This window comes from Macaca thibetana, chromosome X (genome assembly GCF_024542745.1).
Source record: "Macaca thibetana thibetana isolate TM-01 chromosome X, ASM2454274v1, whole genome shotgun sequence".
Taxonomy (NCBI): domain Eukaryota; kingdom Metazoa; phylum Chordata; class Mammalia; order Primates; family Cercopithecidae; genus Macaca; species Macaca thibetana.
The window spans coordinates 67,598,019-67,611,730 of NC_065598.1; the positions used below are offsets into that span (position 1 = coordinate 67,598,019).

General features: G+C 51.1%; 1 protein-coding gene across 2 annotated transcripts; it reads left to right on the top strand.

Moving 5' to 3' along the window:
- Positions 1–1,904: 1,904 nt before the first annotated feature.
- On the top strand, positions 1,905–13,712 carry GJB1 (gap junction protein beta 1). 2 transcript variants are annotated; one of them, XM_050776411.1, is made up of 2 exons: positions 1,905–2,011; positions 12,206–13,712. In XM_050776411.1, the coding sequence occupies exon 2, from the start codon at positions 12,222–12,224 to the stop codon at positions 13,071–13,073; it is 852 nt and encodes a 283-aa protein (XP_050632368.1). In that variant the 5' UTR covers positions 1,905–2,011; positions 12,206–12,221; the 3' UTR covers positions 13,074–13,712. The 2 variants fall into 2 exon arrangements, with proteins under 2 accessions (XP_050632368.1, XP_050632367.1); XM_050776410.1 differs by lacking the exon at positions 1,905–2,011 and adding an exon at positions 11,706–11,847.

Genomic DNA, 13,712 nt, shown 5'->3' on the forward strand with positions numbered 1-13,712 from the left:
GTACTCTCAGAGGGAAGAATGGTGTTCAGCCTGTCCCCCACCCACCATGATGTCCAGCTCAGTTTTGCCTTTCACCAGGTTTACCAGGCACAACTAAAGGATTCCCTATCTGGCTTTAAATGTCCTCTATACTCTAAGCCTCTTAACTGACTGACAGTTTCCTCCACAGCCCCTCAACACAGTCCTACCTCCTTACTGGCTCCCAGATATGCTTTGCTCCTTCCTACTCTGTGCCTTCACTCACACTGTTCCTCCTCCCTGGAATGCTAACCCTGTCCTTCCCCTTCCGGCTCCTACCTGTCTTTTACGTCTCCACTCAAACCTCACCTCCTCTAGGAAGCCTTCCCTGATTACTTCAGTTTACTCTCATCATTCCCTTCTCTGGACTCTCTCAGGAATCAAAGTTACAACCACATGATTGAATACACACTGATATTTTTCACAGCAATTTATTGGGTCTTGGTCCCCTCTCCTCCAGAAGTTCGGCAGGGCATGATAGCTCACACCTGTAATCCCAGTGCTTTGGGAGGCTGAGGTGGGCGGATCACTGGAGCCCAGGAGTTCAAGACCAGCCTGGCCAACATGGCGAAACCCCATCTCTACTAAAAATACAAAAATTAGCCAGGCGCCTGTAATCCCAGCTACTTGGGAGGCTGAGGCAGAAGAATCGCTTGAACCCGGGAGGCGGAGGTTGCAGTGAGCCAACATTGCGCCATTGCACTCTAGCCTGGGTGACAGAGTGAGACTGCAACTCAAAAAAAAGTTGATAAATCTCTTATGAACAGTTGGGATGTTTTCACCTCCTTTGCTACCTGCACCCGGCACGTAGCCCTTTGTTGGGTTCCTAGTAGATGTCCAACACTCATGGACTGATGTATCCATATGCCCAAGTTTGGCTAAGGAAAGCTGAGGCCCTGACTCCCTTTCTAGCAGTGAGCTCAAGCTGGAGTGAAGAACAGAAGGCAGGGGGCCAGTTTCTCTGCTAACTTCCCTTATTTCTCCACTGCCATTCAGGCCACAGAACCCAGCAGGGTCTTCAGGTAAGCCGTCAGTGGTGCAGACCTTGAAACTAGACTGATCCCTCAGTTAATGGTTGACATTCTCTGTTTACCTTAATGATTGCCAAGATTCATTGCTGCACATGATACACTTTGCAGTTCAACTGCCTTGGCCTTGAGGGTAGAAAGCAATTTCTGAGGTTTTAGGGTTCTGGGATAGGATTAGAAATACTTTGGTCCGTCCCCAGCCACTCAGGATGTGGACAATAAGCAAGTGGCTGAAGGGCACCCTGGTACTGCCATATGGTGGGAAGCACTGCCAGCTCCCATCTTGACCTCAGGTGCCAGCAGGCATCACCCATGGCTTTTTCCTCCCCGTTGTCATATAATGTGTTTATTTATTTATACTTTTTGTAGAGATGGGGTCTTACTATGTTACCCAGGCTGGTCTCAAACTCCTGGCTTCAAGTGATCCTCCTGCCTTGGCCAAAGTGCTGGGATTACAGGCATGAGCCACCATACCCAGCCCTGTCATATAGTTTCAGAGGCTGGGAGCTAGAAGGGTTGACCAGGATGGCAGCCTGTACAGGATCCATCTCTGCAGCTTGCCTGCACTGTGGATCTACCTAAGGCTAGGGCATGGGGGAAGCCTGAGGGATGCTGAGGAGCACAGATCCAGCTGAGTCTCCCAGAGAGACTAAACATGGGTGGGTGACAATGATGCCTCTCTTCCTCTGGGACAAGGCAGTGACTCCAGGCTATGTGATCTGTCTCTCCAAACTCATAGGGCGCTCAGAGGATCAATCGTGTTTAATGACTGTATGTGGGAGGAGGTGGGGCTGGTTAATGTTTGTCTGGTTCCTCTTGGGCTGTGGGCCATTTCTGGCTCTGGCCCTGAGCTCGTTGTCCCTCCCCTGGGCTGGGCTGACAGTACCTGGTGGCATAGGGCAGACACACCTGCAGACATTCTCTGGGAAAGGGCAGCAGCAGCCAGGTGTGGCAGTGACAGGGAGGTGAGGAGACTGGGGGCTGAGGGAGGTGGGCCAGGGAGGGCTGATGTGGCACAGGGGGCCGGAAATAGGGGCCGGGTCTTGCCTTCTATTGACCTCCGCCTTCAGTCACTTAGGTCCCTTCCATGGTTCCTTCTGAAGCTGGGGTGAGGCCCCTCCTACCAGGTGCCAGGCTTGCTTAGCCTCTCTCTGCAGCCTCTTTCCAAGTTCGGTGTTGCTTCTCCTCTCACTTTTTTTCCTTCAGCCAAAGATTCCCCTATTTCCATAGGGTCAGATTCGCAGGAAGACTTGAGGGACCCCCTAGGTGCAAGGTGGCCAAGTTTGTCTCTCTGAGACATTTCCTGCCGCACAGGGTTAGGGTTTAGTGGGAATGTTGGGCACTGCCAGGTGCTGTTTTCCTTCCTTGATTACAAGGCAAACCAGGCATGCACCCAACACGGTACTGCGAGTGGATGAATAAAGCGTGTTCAGCGGGCTGCAGAGGGCTAGCCAACAGGGCCAAGGATTTGGGAGCGTGTGTTTCCACTTTCTTGAAGGAGGCGGACAGACTCAAGCTGAACTTGGAGTAATTGATGGTTTGGAGATTTTTTTTTTTTTTTTTTTTTTTTTTTTTGAGACAGAGTTTCACTCTTGTTGCCCAAGCTGAGGTGCAATGGCGCAATCTTGGCTCACCGCAACCTCCGCCTCCTGGGTTCAAGCGATTCTCCTGCCTGAGCCTCCCGAGTAGCTGGGATGACAGGCATGCCCCACCATGCCTGGCTAATTTCGTATCTTTAGTAGAGACAGGGTTTCTCCATGTTGGTCAGGCTGGTCTCAAACTCCCGAACTCAGGTGATCTGCTCGCTTCGGCCTCCCAAAGTGCTGGGATTACAGGTGTGAGCCACCATGCCCGGCCGGTTTGGAGATCTAAAGGAGAGATGTTCCCCAGCTGTTTGAAAGTTTTGCAGCTGTTGGGAATGGCACAGCAGAATGTGTAAACTTAGAAAACGAGATGAGGAGAGGAGAATACAGACAAGAGGGGTTTTAATGGAGAGAAGTATAGATTAGAATGCAGCCTGGCAATGGAAAAGGGACCCAGGCTTGGGTGAGGGGCCAATACGATTCCTACTCATTCCTACTCGCAGCACTTGCTTACCACCTGTGTAGTAAGTTACTCAGCTTCTGTTAGCCTTCATTGCCTCACCTGTGAGTTGCAGACAATAGCTCCTGGCTGACGGGGTTGTTGTGCGCGTGAGAGTCTGTGACTATACACACAGGGGGCACTCCATAAATGGCAGCTGTTATAATAACCCAAGCAGAGAGCAACAGGAAATCAGGTGGGTGATGGAAGAGTAAGGGAGTAGCGTCCAAACAATGGGGAAGGGAGCTGGCATGAGCAGAAGCTCTCCGAAAAGACCGCAGCAGAGAGGGGGAAAGAACAAATTGGAATGAGCTAGACTGGACCTGACCCAAGCCTGGCCACGGAATACGTATGGCAGGGTGGAGAGGCTAAGTCCAGTGACTGAGATACTGTAGAACCACAGGACGGAGGCAAGAGAGAGAAGCAGGGGAAGGGGAAGGGGAAGGGGAAGAGAGCTGGAGGAGTTTGGCCTTAGCCACACCAAACTGATGAAGGCAGCCAGAAATTCCTAAGTAAATCTCAAAGAAAACCCCATGTCCCTTCCTGACGAGTGACTGCCTGTGAAATGGGGGAGGGAGCATGGAGTCGCAGGCTGAATGTAACCCCATCCATCCCAGCCCGTCCCTCTTCCCCAAACCCCACATCACAAGGATTTTCCTGTAGTTGGAAGGATAGGGAGGAGGTGAGGGCAGAAACAGAGAGACAGAGACAGACTAGACGAATGTGTGTGTGCACGCGCGCGCGTGTGTGTATGTGTGTGTACGTGCCAGCACACGCAGGAAAGTGTATAGGTTTTTGAATAGTAGGCCTGGTCTCGGTTAGAATGCAAACTCCTTAAAGGAAGAGAGGCCGCCATAAGCAGCACTATATACAAATACTTTGAGGCAAGAAAATAAACTTGGAACTTGATTCTACCATTTAGCAGCAGTGCAATTGCCGTTGAGGCAAATTACTTAACGTCTCTGAGCCTCAACTTCCTTGTCTGAAAAATGGGGATAATATTACAGGACTGTTGTAAGGACTAAGTGAGATCACCTGATTTTGCACTGTGCTTGAGTGCTAGGGCAAATCTAAATTTGGCCAAATCTAAATTAGGGCCAGAGCCTGACAAGGCCAGAGAAGTCCTGTCTAATTAAACATGAGAGCAAAACACACCTGCAGCAACACCGAGGATATCAATACCTGGACTTTAACCCAAAGTCACAATAACAGTTTGGATTTCAAAATCAGGTCACTCCCCTGGATGTTTTTAGAATGAAATCCTTGAGGCATTGATGTTGACATAGGGATCAGTTCTCCTTCCACAGGGAACAGCAAAAATTGAGATCACAGCACCCAGACAAGGGTCCTTAGAGGCCCCACAGGGAGCTACTGGCTATGTCCCAGAAGCCTCAAGAAGAAAAGAGGCGGAGAGTTACAAGAACCTAGAAACTCAGGGGTGGCCAGGATGTCTGTGGCACACCCCTGAAGGGCAGAAAAAAGAGAACAGCTAAGGTTTGCTTTGCAGTTTGAGAAAGCAGCCCAAGAAAGGTAAGGAAAGGGAAAAGCAGACCAAATCAAGAGGCAGCAAAAAATCCTGGGACAGAAGGAGAGGGAAAGAGTTGTCAATTGCTACAACAAAAGTACCTTAGAAAAAAAAGAGCTGGGCCGGGCGCGGTGGCTCAAGCCTGTAATCCCAGCACTTTGGGAGGCCGAGGCGGGCGGATCACAAGGTCAGGAGATCGAGACCACAGTGAAACCCCGTCTCTACTAAAAATACAAAAAATTAGCCGGGCGCGGTGGCGGGCGCCTGTAGTCCCAGCTACTCAGGAGGCTGAGGCAGGAGAATGGCGGGAACCCGGGAGGCGGAGCTTGCAGTGAGCTGAGATCGCGCCACTGCACTCCAGCCTGGGCGACAGAGCGAGACTCCGTCTCAAAAAAAAAAAAAAAAAAAAGAGCTGGGCCAGGCACAGTGGCTCACGCCTGTAATTCCAGCACTTTGGGAGGCTGAGGCAGCAGGATTAACTGAGGTCAGGACTTCAAGACCAGCCTGGCCAACATGATGAAACCCCATTTCTACTAAAAATGCAAAAATTAGCCAGACATGGTGACACGCACCTGTAATCCCAGCTACTCAGGAGGCTGAGGCAGGAGAATCGTTTGAACCTGGGAGGCGGAGGTTGCAGTGAGCCGAGATCACACCACTGCACTCCAGCCTGGGTAACAGAGCAAGACTCATCTCAAAAAAAAAAAAAAAAAAGAAAGAAAGAAAGAAAGAAAAGAAAGGAAAGAGTTGTCAATTGATAGGAAAGGAGAGAAGGGGCTAAAAGAAAATAGGACATAGCAGTTTCGAATCTCCCTCCCTGTTCCTTCTTTTTTTTTTTTTAATCTCCCTGTTCCTAAAAAATACCCACAGAAAGTAAAGTTATACTTGTAGCCAAGTAGAGCTTATGGGAAAAAGTATGTGCTCTGTGAGAATCACGTGAACCCGGGAGGCAGAGCTTGCAGTGAGCCGAGATCGTGCCACTGCACTTCAGCTTGGGCTACAGAGTGAGACCCCGTCTCAAAAAAAAAAAAAGTATGTGGCCAGGCGCAGTGGCTCACACCTATAATTCCAGCACTTTGGGAGGCCAAGGTGGGCGGATCACGAGGTCAGGAGATCGAGACCATCCTGGCTAACATGGTGAAACCCCATCTCTACTAAAAATACAAAAAATTAGCCAGGTGTGGTGGCGGGCACCTGTAGTCCTAGCTACTCAGGAGGTGAGGCAGGAGAATGACGTGAACCCGGGAGGCGGAGCTTGTAGTGAGCCGAGATCACGCCACTGCACTCCGGCCTGGGTGACAGAGCGAGACTCGCTCTCAAAAAAAAACAAAAAAAAAAAACTGTGTGTTCTAGAGTCAGCTTGATCTGGCTCAAATCCCAGCTCTATCACTTAACTGACTATGTGACTCTTAGATAAGTCCTTTCACCTTTCTTTGCCTCAGTTTGCTCATCTGTGACACGAGGATAAATCAAAACTTACCTCAAAAAGTTTTTTTGAGGATTAAACGAGAGTGCATGTGCAGGGGCCTGGCATATAACAGGTACTCAATAATTTTTTTTTTAATAAAAATGCTACAGTTTTGGGAGGTCTTATTATTATTATTATTTTCTGAGACAGGCTGGAATGCAGTTGGCACAATTGAAGCTCACTGCAGCCTCGACCTCCTGGACTCAAGAGATCCTCCTGCCTCAGCCTCTCGAGTAGCTAGGACTATGGGTGAATGGCACCAGCCACCATGCCTGGATAATTTTTGTGTTTCTTTTTTTGTAGAGATGGGGTCTCACTATGTTGCCTATGGCTGGTCTTGAACTCCTGGACTCAAGCGATACTCCCACCTCAGCCTCCTTTTAATTTTTTTTTTTTTAAGAGACAGGGGTCTCCCTGTGTTGCCTAAGAATAACCTGGCCAGGGGCCAGGCGTGGTGACTCACACTTGTAATCCCAGCACTTTGAGAGGTCGAGGCAGGTGGATCACGAGGTCAGGAGATCGAGACCATCCTGGCTAACATGGTGAAACCCCGTCTCTACTAAAAATACAAAAAAAAAAAAAAAAAAAAAAAAGCTGGGCATGGTGGCACGCGCCTGTAGTCCCAGCTACTCGGGAGGCTGAGGCAGGAGAATGGCGTGAACCCAGGAGGCAGAGCTTGCAGTGAGCCGAGATCACGCCACTGCACTCCAGCCTGAGTGACAGAGTGAGACTCCATCTCAAAAAAAAAAGAACCTGGCCAGGTTATTCTTTTATTATTATTATTATTATTATTTTTTTTTTTTTTTTTTTTTTTTTTTTTTTTTGAGACGGAGTCTCGCTGTGTCGCCTGGGCTGGAGTGCAGTGGCGCGATCTCAGCTCACTGCAAGCTCCGCCTCCCGGGTTCACGCCATTCTTCTGCCTCAGCCTCCCGAGTAGCTGGGACTACAGGCGCCCACAACCGCGCCCGGCTAATTTTTTGTATTTTTAGTAGAGACGGGGTTTCACCGTGGTCTCAATCTCCTGACCTTGTGATCCGCCCGCCTCGGCCTCCCAAAGTGCTGGGATTACAGGCGTGAGCCACCGCGCCCAGCCTATTATTATTATTGTTTATTTTATTCTTTTTTTTTTTTTTTTAAGAGACAGAGTCTCATTCTGTCACCCAGGCTGGAGTGCAGTGGCATGATCTCGGCTCACTACAACATCTGCCTCCCGGGTTCAAGTGATTCTCCTGACTCAGCCTCCTGAGTAGCTGGAACTACAGGCATGCGCCACCACGCCCAGCTAATTTTTGTATTTTTAGTAGAGACGAGGTTTCACCATGTTGGTCAGGCTGGTCTGGAACTCCTGACCTCAGGTAATCCACCAGTCTCGGCCTCCCAAAGTGCTGGGATTACAAGCGTGAGCCACTGTGCCTGGCCTTTTTTTTGGTTTTTCTTTTCTATTTTTTTTTTGAGGCGGAGTCTCACTCTGTCACCCAGGGTGGAGTGCAGTGGCACAATCTGCTCACTGCAAGCTCCGCCTCCCGGGTTCACGCCATTCTCCTGCCTCAGCCTCCCGAATAGCTGGGACTACAGGCACCTGCCACCACGCCCGGCTAATTTTTTGTATTTTTAGTAGAGACGGGGTTTCACCATGTTAGCCAGGATGGTTTCGATCTCCTGACCTCGTTTTCCACCCGCCTCAACCTCCCAAAGTGCTGGGATTACAGGCGAGAGCCACCGCACCCAGACTTTTCTTTTTTTAAATACAATAGAGACAGGGGTCTTGCTATATTGCCCATGATGGTCTCAAACTCCTGGGCTCAAGCAATCCACCCACCTCAGCCTCCCAAAGTGCTGGGATTCCAGGCGTGAGCCACTGCACCTGGCCTAGGTTTTTTGTTTTGTTTTGTTTTCCCAAGACAGAGTCTCACTCTTTCCCCCAGGCTGGAGTTCAGTGGCGGGATCTCCACTCACTGCAACCTCTGCCTCCTGGGTTCAAGCAATTCTCCTGCCTCAGCCTCCTGAGTAGCTGGGATAACAGGTGCCCGCCACCACACCCAGCTAATTTTTAGTAGAGACGGGGTTTCACCATGTTGGTCAGGCTGGACTCAAATCCCTCAGTGATCTGCCCGCCTAAGCCTCCCAAAGTGCTGGGATTGCAGGCGTGAGCCCCTGCACCCAACCAGTTATTAATAATTCTCTGGCCACCTGTTCTAGAGTGTAACACATCTCACCACCTGAAGCATTTCTTTTTTCTTTTCTTTTTTTTTTTTTTTTTTTTTTTGAGACGGAGTCTCACTCTGTCACCAGGCTGGAGTGCAGTGGTGCAATCTCGGCTCACTGCAATCTTCGCCTCCTGGGTTCAAGCGATTCTCCTGCCTCAGCTTCCCGAGTAGCTGGGATTACAGGTGCGTGCCACCATGCCCAGCTAATTTTTCTAATTTTAGTAGAGTCGGGGTTTCACCATGTTGGCCTCGATCTGCTGACCTCGTGATCTGCCCACCTTGGCCTCCCAAAGCGTTGGGATTACAGGCATGAGCCACCGTGCCCAGCCTCTGAAGCATTTCTTTATGGCTAGCTGTGATGCCTAGTGCAACAGCTTTGCATGTAGAATCCTAGGCTTGGGAGAAAGGGCACCCATATCCCTGCTTCCCCATGCTGGTTGGCACATGACATGAACTCACTAAGGCTATTTATTTAGTTAGTTAGATAAAGAAACCTTGTTCTGAGAAGTAATCTATGTCCTGTGGACTGTCCTTCTTTCCCCTGATTCTTTCATCCCATTTCCCAACTTTCGCAGTTGCTGTTACCCCACCCCTTTCCTCTACAGCATAGAGGACCACCCAGGGCTGAATATGAGGCTTCTTCCACAACCACTTGCTCTGCTGTGGAGCATGCATTGGGGTCAGGAAATGACTCCAGGGATCACTGCATCTCCTATGGTCCAGCCCTGCGTGTCCTCCTCACATTCAGTTTCCTGCTGCTAGTATGATCTCCTTGCAACTTAATGGCAGAAGTGGCAAGAGATGGGAGAAGCCTTCTTAGCCTGCCTAAGGGATGGAGGAGAATTTCCTCCCTAGAGCAACTGGCAAGCTCCTGAAACCACGAGGTTACAATATGCACTTGGGGTTGGGGGCTGGTCTCAGACAGACCCTATAGGTCAACAACAGCATCAGGGGCTGCTCAAGGTCGCTCACGCCTGTAATCCCAACACTTTGGGAGGCAAAAGTGGGAAGATTGCTTGAGCCCAGGAGTTCAAGACCAGCCTGGGCAACATAGCGAGCCCCCGACCTCTACAAAAAAAAAAAAGAAAAATTCGCTGGGCATGGTGACACACATACCTGTGGTCCCAGCTAATTGAGAGGCTGAGGTGGGAGGATCGCTGGAGCCCAGGAGGTCAAGGCTGCAGTGAGCAGTGATTGTGCCACTGCACTCTAGCCTGGGTGATATAGCCAGACCTTGTTCCCATCCTCTTAAAAAAAACAAAAAACAAACAAACAAAAAAAAACCCCACAGCATTAGGGAGAAAAAGGAGAGATCTTGGGTTTGGCAGACCATTTACTCCCCCAAGGCAACTTTGTTTTCTCTTCCCGAGAAGAATTTTTTTTTTTTTTTTGAGATGGAGTCTTGCTCTGTCGCCCAGACTGGAGTGCAGTGGTGCAATCTTGGCTCATGGCAACCTCCGTCTCCGGGGTTCCAGTGATTCTCCCACCCAGCAGCTGGGATTACAGGCATGCACCACCACACGCGGCTAAATTTTTGTATTTTCAGTAGAGATGGAGTTTCACTATGTTGGCCAGGGTGGTCTCAAACTCTGGACCTCAAGTGACCTGCCCACTTCAACCTCCCAAAGTGCTGGGATTACAGATGTGAGCCTCTGTGCCCGGCCCCTGAGAAGATTCTTAACCCCTTTGGTCACCAACTATGATCCTGGAGCTGGGCTAAGAACTTTTGCAGATTGCCTCGTTGAATCTCACAATAACCCTGGGTATTAACCTCATTTATAGATGAACAAGCAGGCTCGGAGAAGTTTAGTAGCTAGCCCAAGGTCACATCAAGTGAAGAACCAGAATCCAAACCTAAAGCTATGTGACTATAGGTAAGAGTCACAGCCTATCTCCTGACCCTCTGTTTGCTCAGTGACTTTTTTTTTTTTTTTTTTTTTTTTTGAGATGGAATCATGCTCTGTCACCCAAGCTGGAGTACAATGGCATGATCTTGGCTCACTGCAACCTCCGCTGCCCAGGTTCAAGCAATTCTCCTGCCTCAGCCTCCTGAGTAGCTGGGATTACAGGTGTATACCACCACGCCCGGCTAATTTTTGTATTTTTAGTAGAGGCGGGGTTTCACCATGTTGGCCAGGCTGGTCTCGAACTCCTGACCTCAAATGATCCACCCGCTGCAGACTCCCAAAGTGCTGGGATTACAGGCATGTGCCACGGTGCCTGGCCTGCTCAGTGACCTTTTGCTTTCTCTTTCTGGCTTATGCTCACCGTGTGCCCACTTGACCACCCCCTGCATGAGTTCCCTTTCCTGAAACTCAAAGAGAGACGGCCAGGGTTTGCTCCATGACACTGGAGTTGGAATGTGCTCACGGATTGACAGCTTCCATACTTCTTGTGCCTTTATGGTTAACATTCGCCTTTGCTTTTTTGTTTGTTTGTTTTTGTGATAGAGTCTCACTCACTCTGTCGCCCAGGCTGGAGTTCAGTGGTGCAATCTTGGCTCACTGCAACCTCGGCCTCCTGGGTTCAAGTGATTCTCCTGCCTCAGCCTCCCGAGTAGCTGGGACTACAGGCTCGTCCCATCACGTCCGGCTAATTTTTTGTATTTTCAGTAGAGACAGGGTTTCATCTTGTTAGCCAGGATGGTCTTGATTTCCTGATCTTGTGATCCGTCCGCCTCGGCCTCCCAAAGTGCTGGGATTACAGGCGTGAGCCACTGCGCCCGGCCGTTTTTTTTTTTTTTTTTTTTTTTTTTTTTTTTAATGGTTAGCCTTTGCTTTCTACGGACACTGTCTGCAGAAGCACAAGGAGCCTGCTGTAGAAAGACTTCTGTCTCAGATACATTGTTTCATCCTACTTATACTACCGCTTTGTAACAGTGTGACCTTAAGGAGTTACTTACCTGAGCTTCAGCTTCTTCATCTGGAAAATGGGATAACAGGCTTCCTAAATGGGTCGAAAGAAAAAAGGTGTGGAACAACACTCAGCACAGTTCCTGGCTTGATAAATGAGCTCTCTTTCCTCTCCATATTCCGGAGGGGATCTAAGCCTCAGGGAAAATCCTGCTGACCTTAAACTTCTGATGGGGCCATGGGGAAGGGCCTCAGCCCAGAGCCTCCGGGTCCCCTGAGGTCCCCTCTTCACATCCACCTGCCTGAGTTTTATCTCCCTCCCCCGCGTGGCCATTCTTCTGGTGGGGCTATGGGGCGGGTGCGGCGATGGACCGGGCGGGCACAGAACAGGTGGGTGCAGGCTGGGTGTCCGGCGCTGGGACACAAGTGCTCTGTGTGTAGGGTGGGCGGAAGTCAGGGCGTTTGATCTGAATTCTAAAGGGCGTTGTTCAGAGCCCCACAAAGGTCTCATTGTGCAGACACTGGGTATAAAGCAGCATATGACTCCCCAGCACCGGGCGGTGATGAATTGGGACGCAGGCGCGGAGCCCAGGGACCACTCCCCCTGCACAGACATGAGACCATAGGGGACCTGTCTGGGTGGCCTCAGGGATAGGCGCTCCCCAAGGTAAGAGGGCTTTGTTGAGTTTGCCCCAGGTCTGGAGTTAAGGAGCTAGGGAACAGGGAGCCATAGGGGATGGCTGATATCGGAACAAGACGGGCTTGGCAAAGAAAGGGGCTGGCGAGAAAAGAATGTTGGATGAAAGCAAAGAAGGGGGATGGGGCTCAGGGAGGTCAAGTCAAGTGAGTGAGGAGGAGGAGAAGCTGGCAAGGGGATGGGGTGACGAGGAAAGTCATGACCATCCTTCCTTTCCTGCTACTGGCTCTTGGAAGAGTTGGGTGGGGGGAGTGCACAGGCAGTGCTATGGCGCCCGACTTTCCACCCCAGCTTTCTGACAGCTTGCTTCATGGCTGGTGTTTTGCAGGTGTGAATGAGGCAGGATGAACTGGACAGGTTTGTACACCTTGCTCAGTGGCGTGAACCGGCATTCTACTGCCATTGGACGAGTATGGCTCTCGGTCATCTTCATCTTCAGAATTATGGTGCTGGTGGTGGCTGCAGAGAGTGTGTGGGGTGATGAGAAGTCTTCTTTCATCTGCAACACACTCCAGCCTGGCTGCAACAGCGTCTGCTATGACCAGTTCTTCCCCATCTCCCATGTGCGGCTGTGGTCCCTGCAGCTCATCCTAGTTTCCACCCCAGCTCTCCTCGTGGCCATGCACGTGGCTCACCAGCAACACATAGAGAAGAAAATGCTACGGCTTGAGGGCCATGGGGACCCCCTACACCTGGAGGAGGTGAAGAGGCACAAAGTCCACATCTCAGGGACACTGTGGTGGACCTATGTCATCAGCGTGGTGTTCCGGCTATTGTTCGAGGCCGTCTTCATGTATGTCTTTTATCTGCTCTACCCTGGCTATGCCATGGTGCGGCTGGTCAAGTGCGACGTCTACCCCTGCCCCAACACAGTGGACTGCTTCGTGTCCCGCCCCACTGAGAAAACCGTCTTCACCGTCTTCATGCTAGCCGCCTCCGGCATCTGCATCATCCTCAATGTGGCCGAGGTGGTGTACCTCATCATCCGGGCCTGTGCCCGCCGTGCCCAGCGCCGCTCCAATCCACCCTCCCGCAAGGGCTCGGGCTTCGGCCACCGCCTCTCACCTGAATACAAGCAGAATGAGATCAACAAGCTGCTGAGCGAGCAGGATGGTTCCCTGAAAGACATACTGCGCCGCAGCCCTGGCACCGGGGCCGGGCTGGCTGAGAAGAGCGACCGCTGCTCGGCCTGCTGATGCCACGTACCAGGCAACCTCCCATCCCGCCCCCGACCCTGCCCTGGGCGAGCCCCTCCTTCTCCCCTGCCGGTGCACAGGCCTCTGCCTGCTGGGGATTACTCGATCAAAACCTTCCTTCCCTGGCTACTTCCCTTCCTCCCAGGGCCTTCCATTTGAGGAGCTGGAGGGGTGGGGAGTTGGAGGCCACCTATGCCAGTGCTCAAGGTTACTGGGAGTGTGGGCTGCCCTTGTTGCCTGCACCCTTCCCTCTTCCCTCTCCCTCTCTCTGGGACCATTGGGGACAAGAGATGGGATGCTCCGACAGCGTCTCCAATTATGAAACTAATCTTAACCCTGTGCTGTCAGATACCCTGTTTCTGGAGTCACATCAGCTGGGAGGGATGCGGGTAAGTGGAGCGGAGGGCGGGGGTACTGTGGACATGTGGGTGGAGAAGGGAGGGTGGCGAGCACTAGTAAAGGAGGAACAGTGCTTGCTGGCCACAAGGAAAAGGAGGAGGTGTCTGGGGTGAGGGAGTTAGGGAGGGAGAAGCAGGCAGATAAGTTGGAGCGGGGGTTGGTCAGGGCCGCCTCTTCCTCTAGTCCCCAAGGCCTCTCTCTGCCTGAAATGTTACACATTAAACAGGATTTTACAGTAAA

Bases quoted from the DNA above. Each gene is read 5' to 3' on its own strand.
- GJB1 (XM_050776411.1), top strand. From the start codon at position 12,222: ATGAACTGGACAGGTTTGTACACCTTGCTCAGTGGCGTGAACCGGCAT.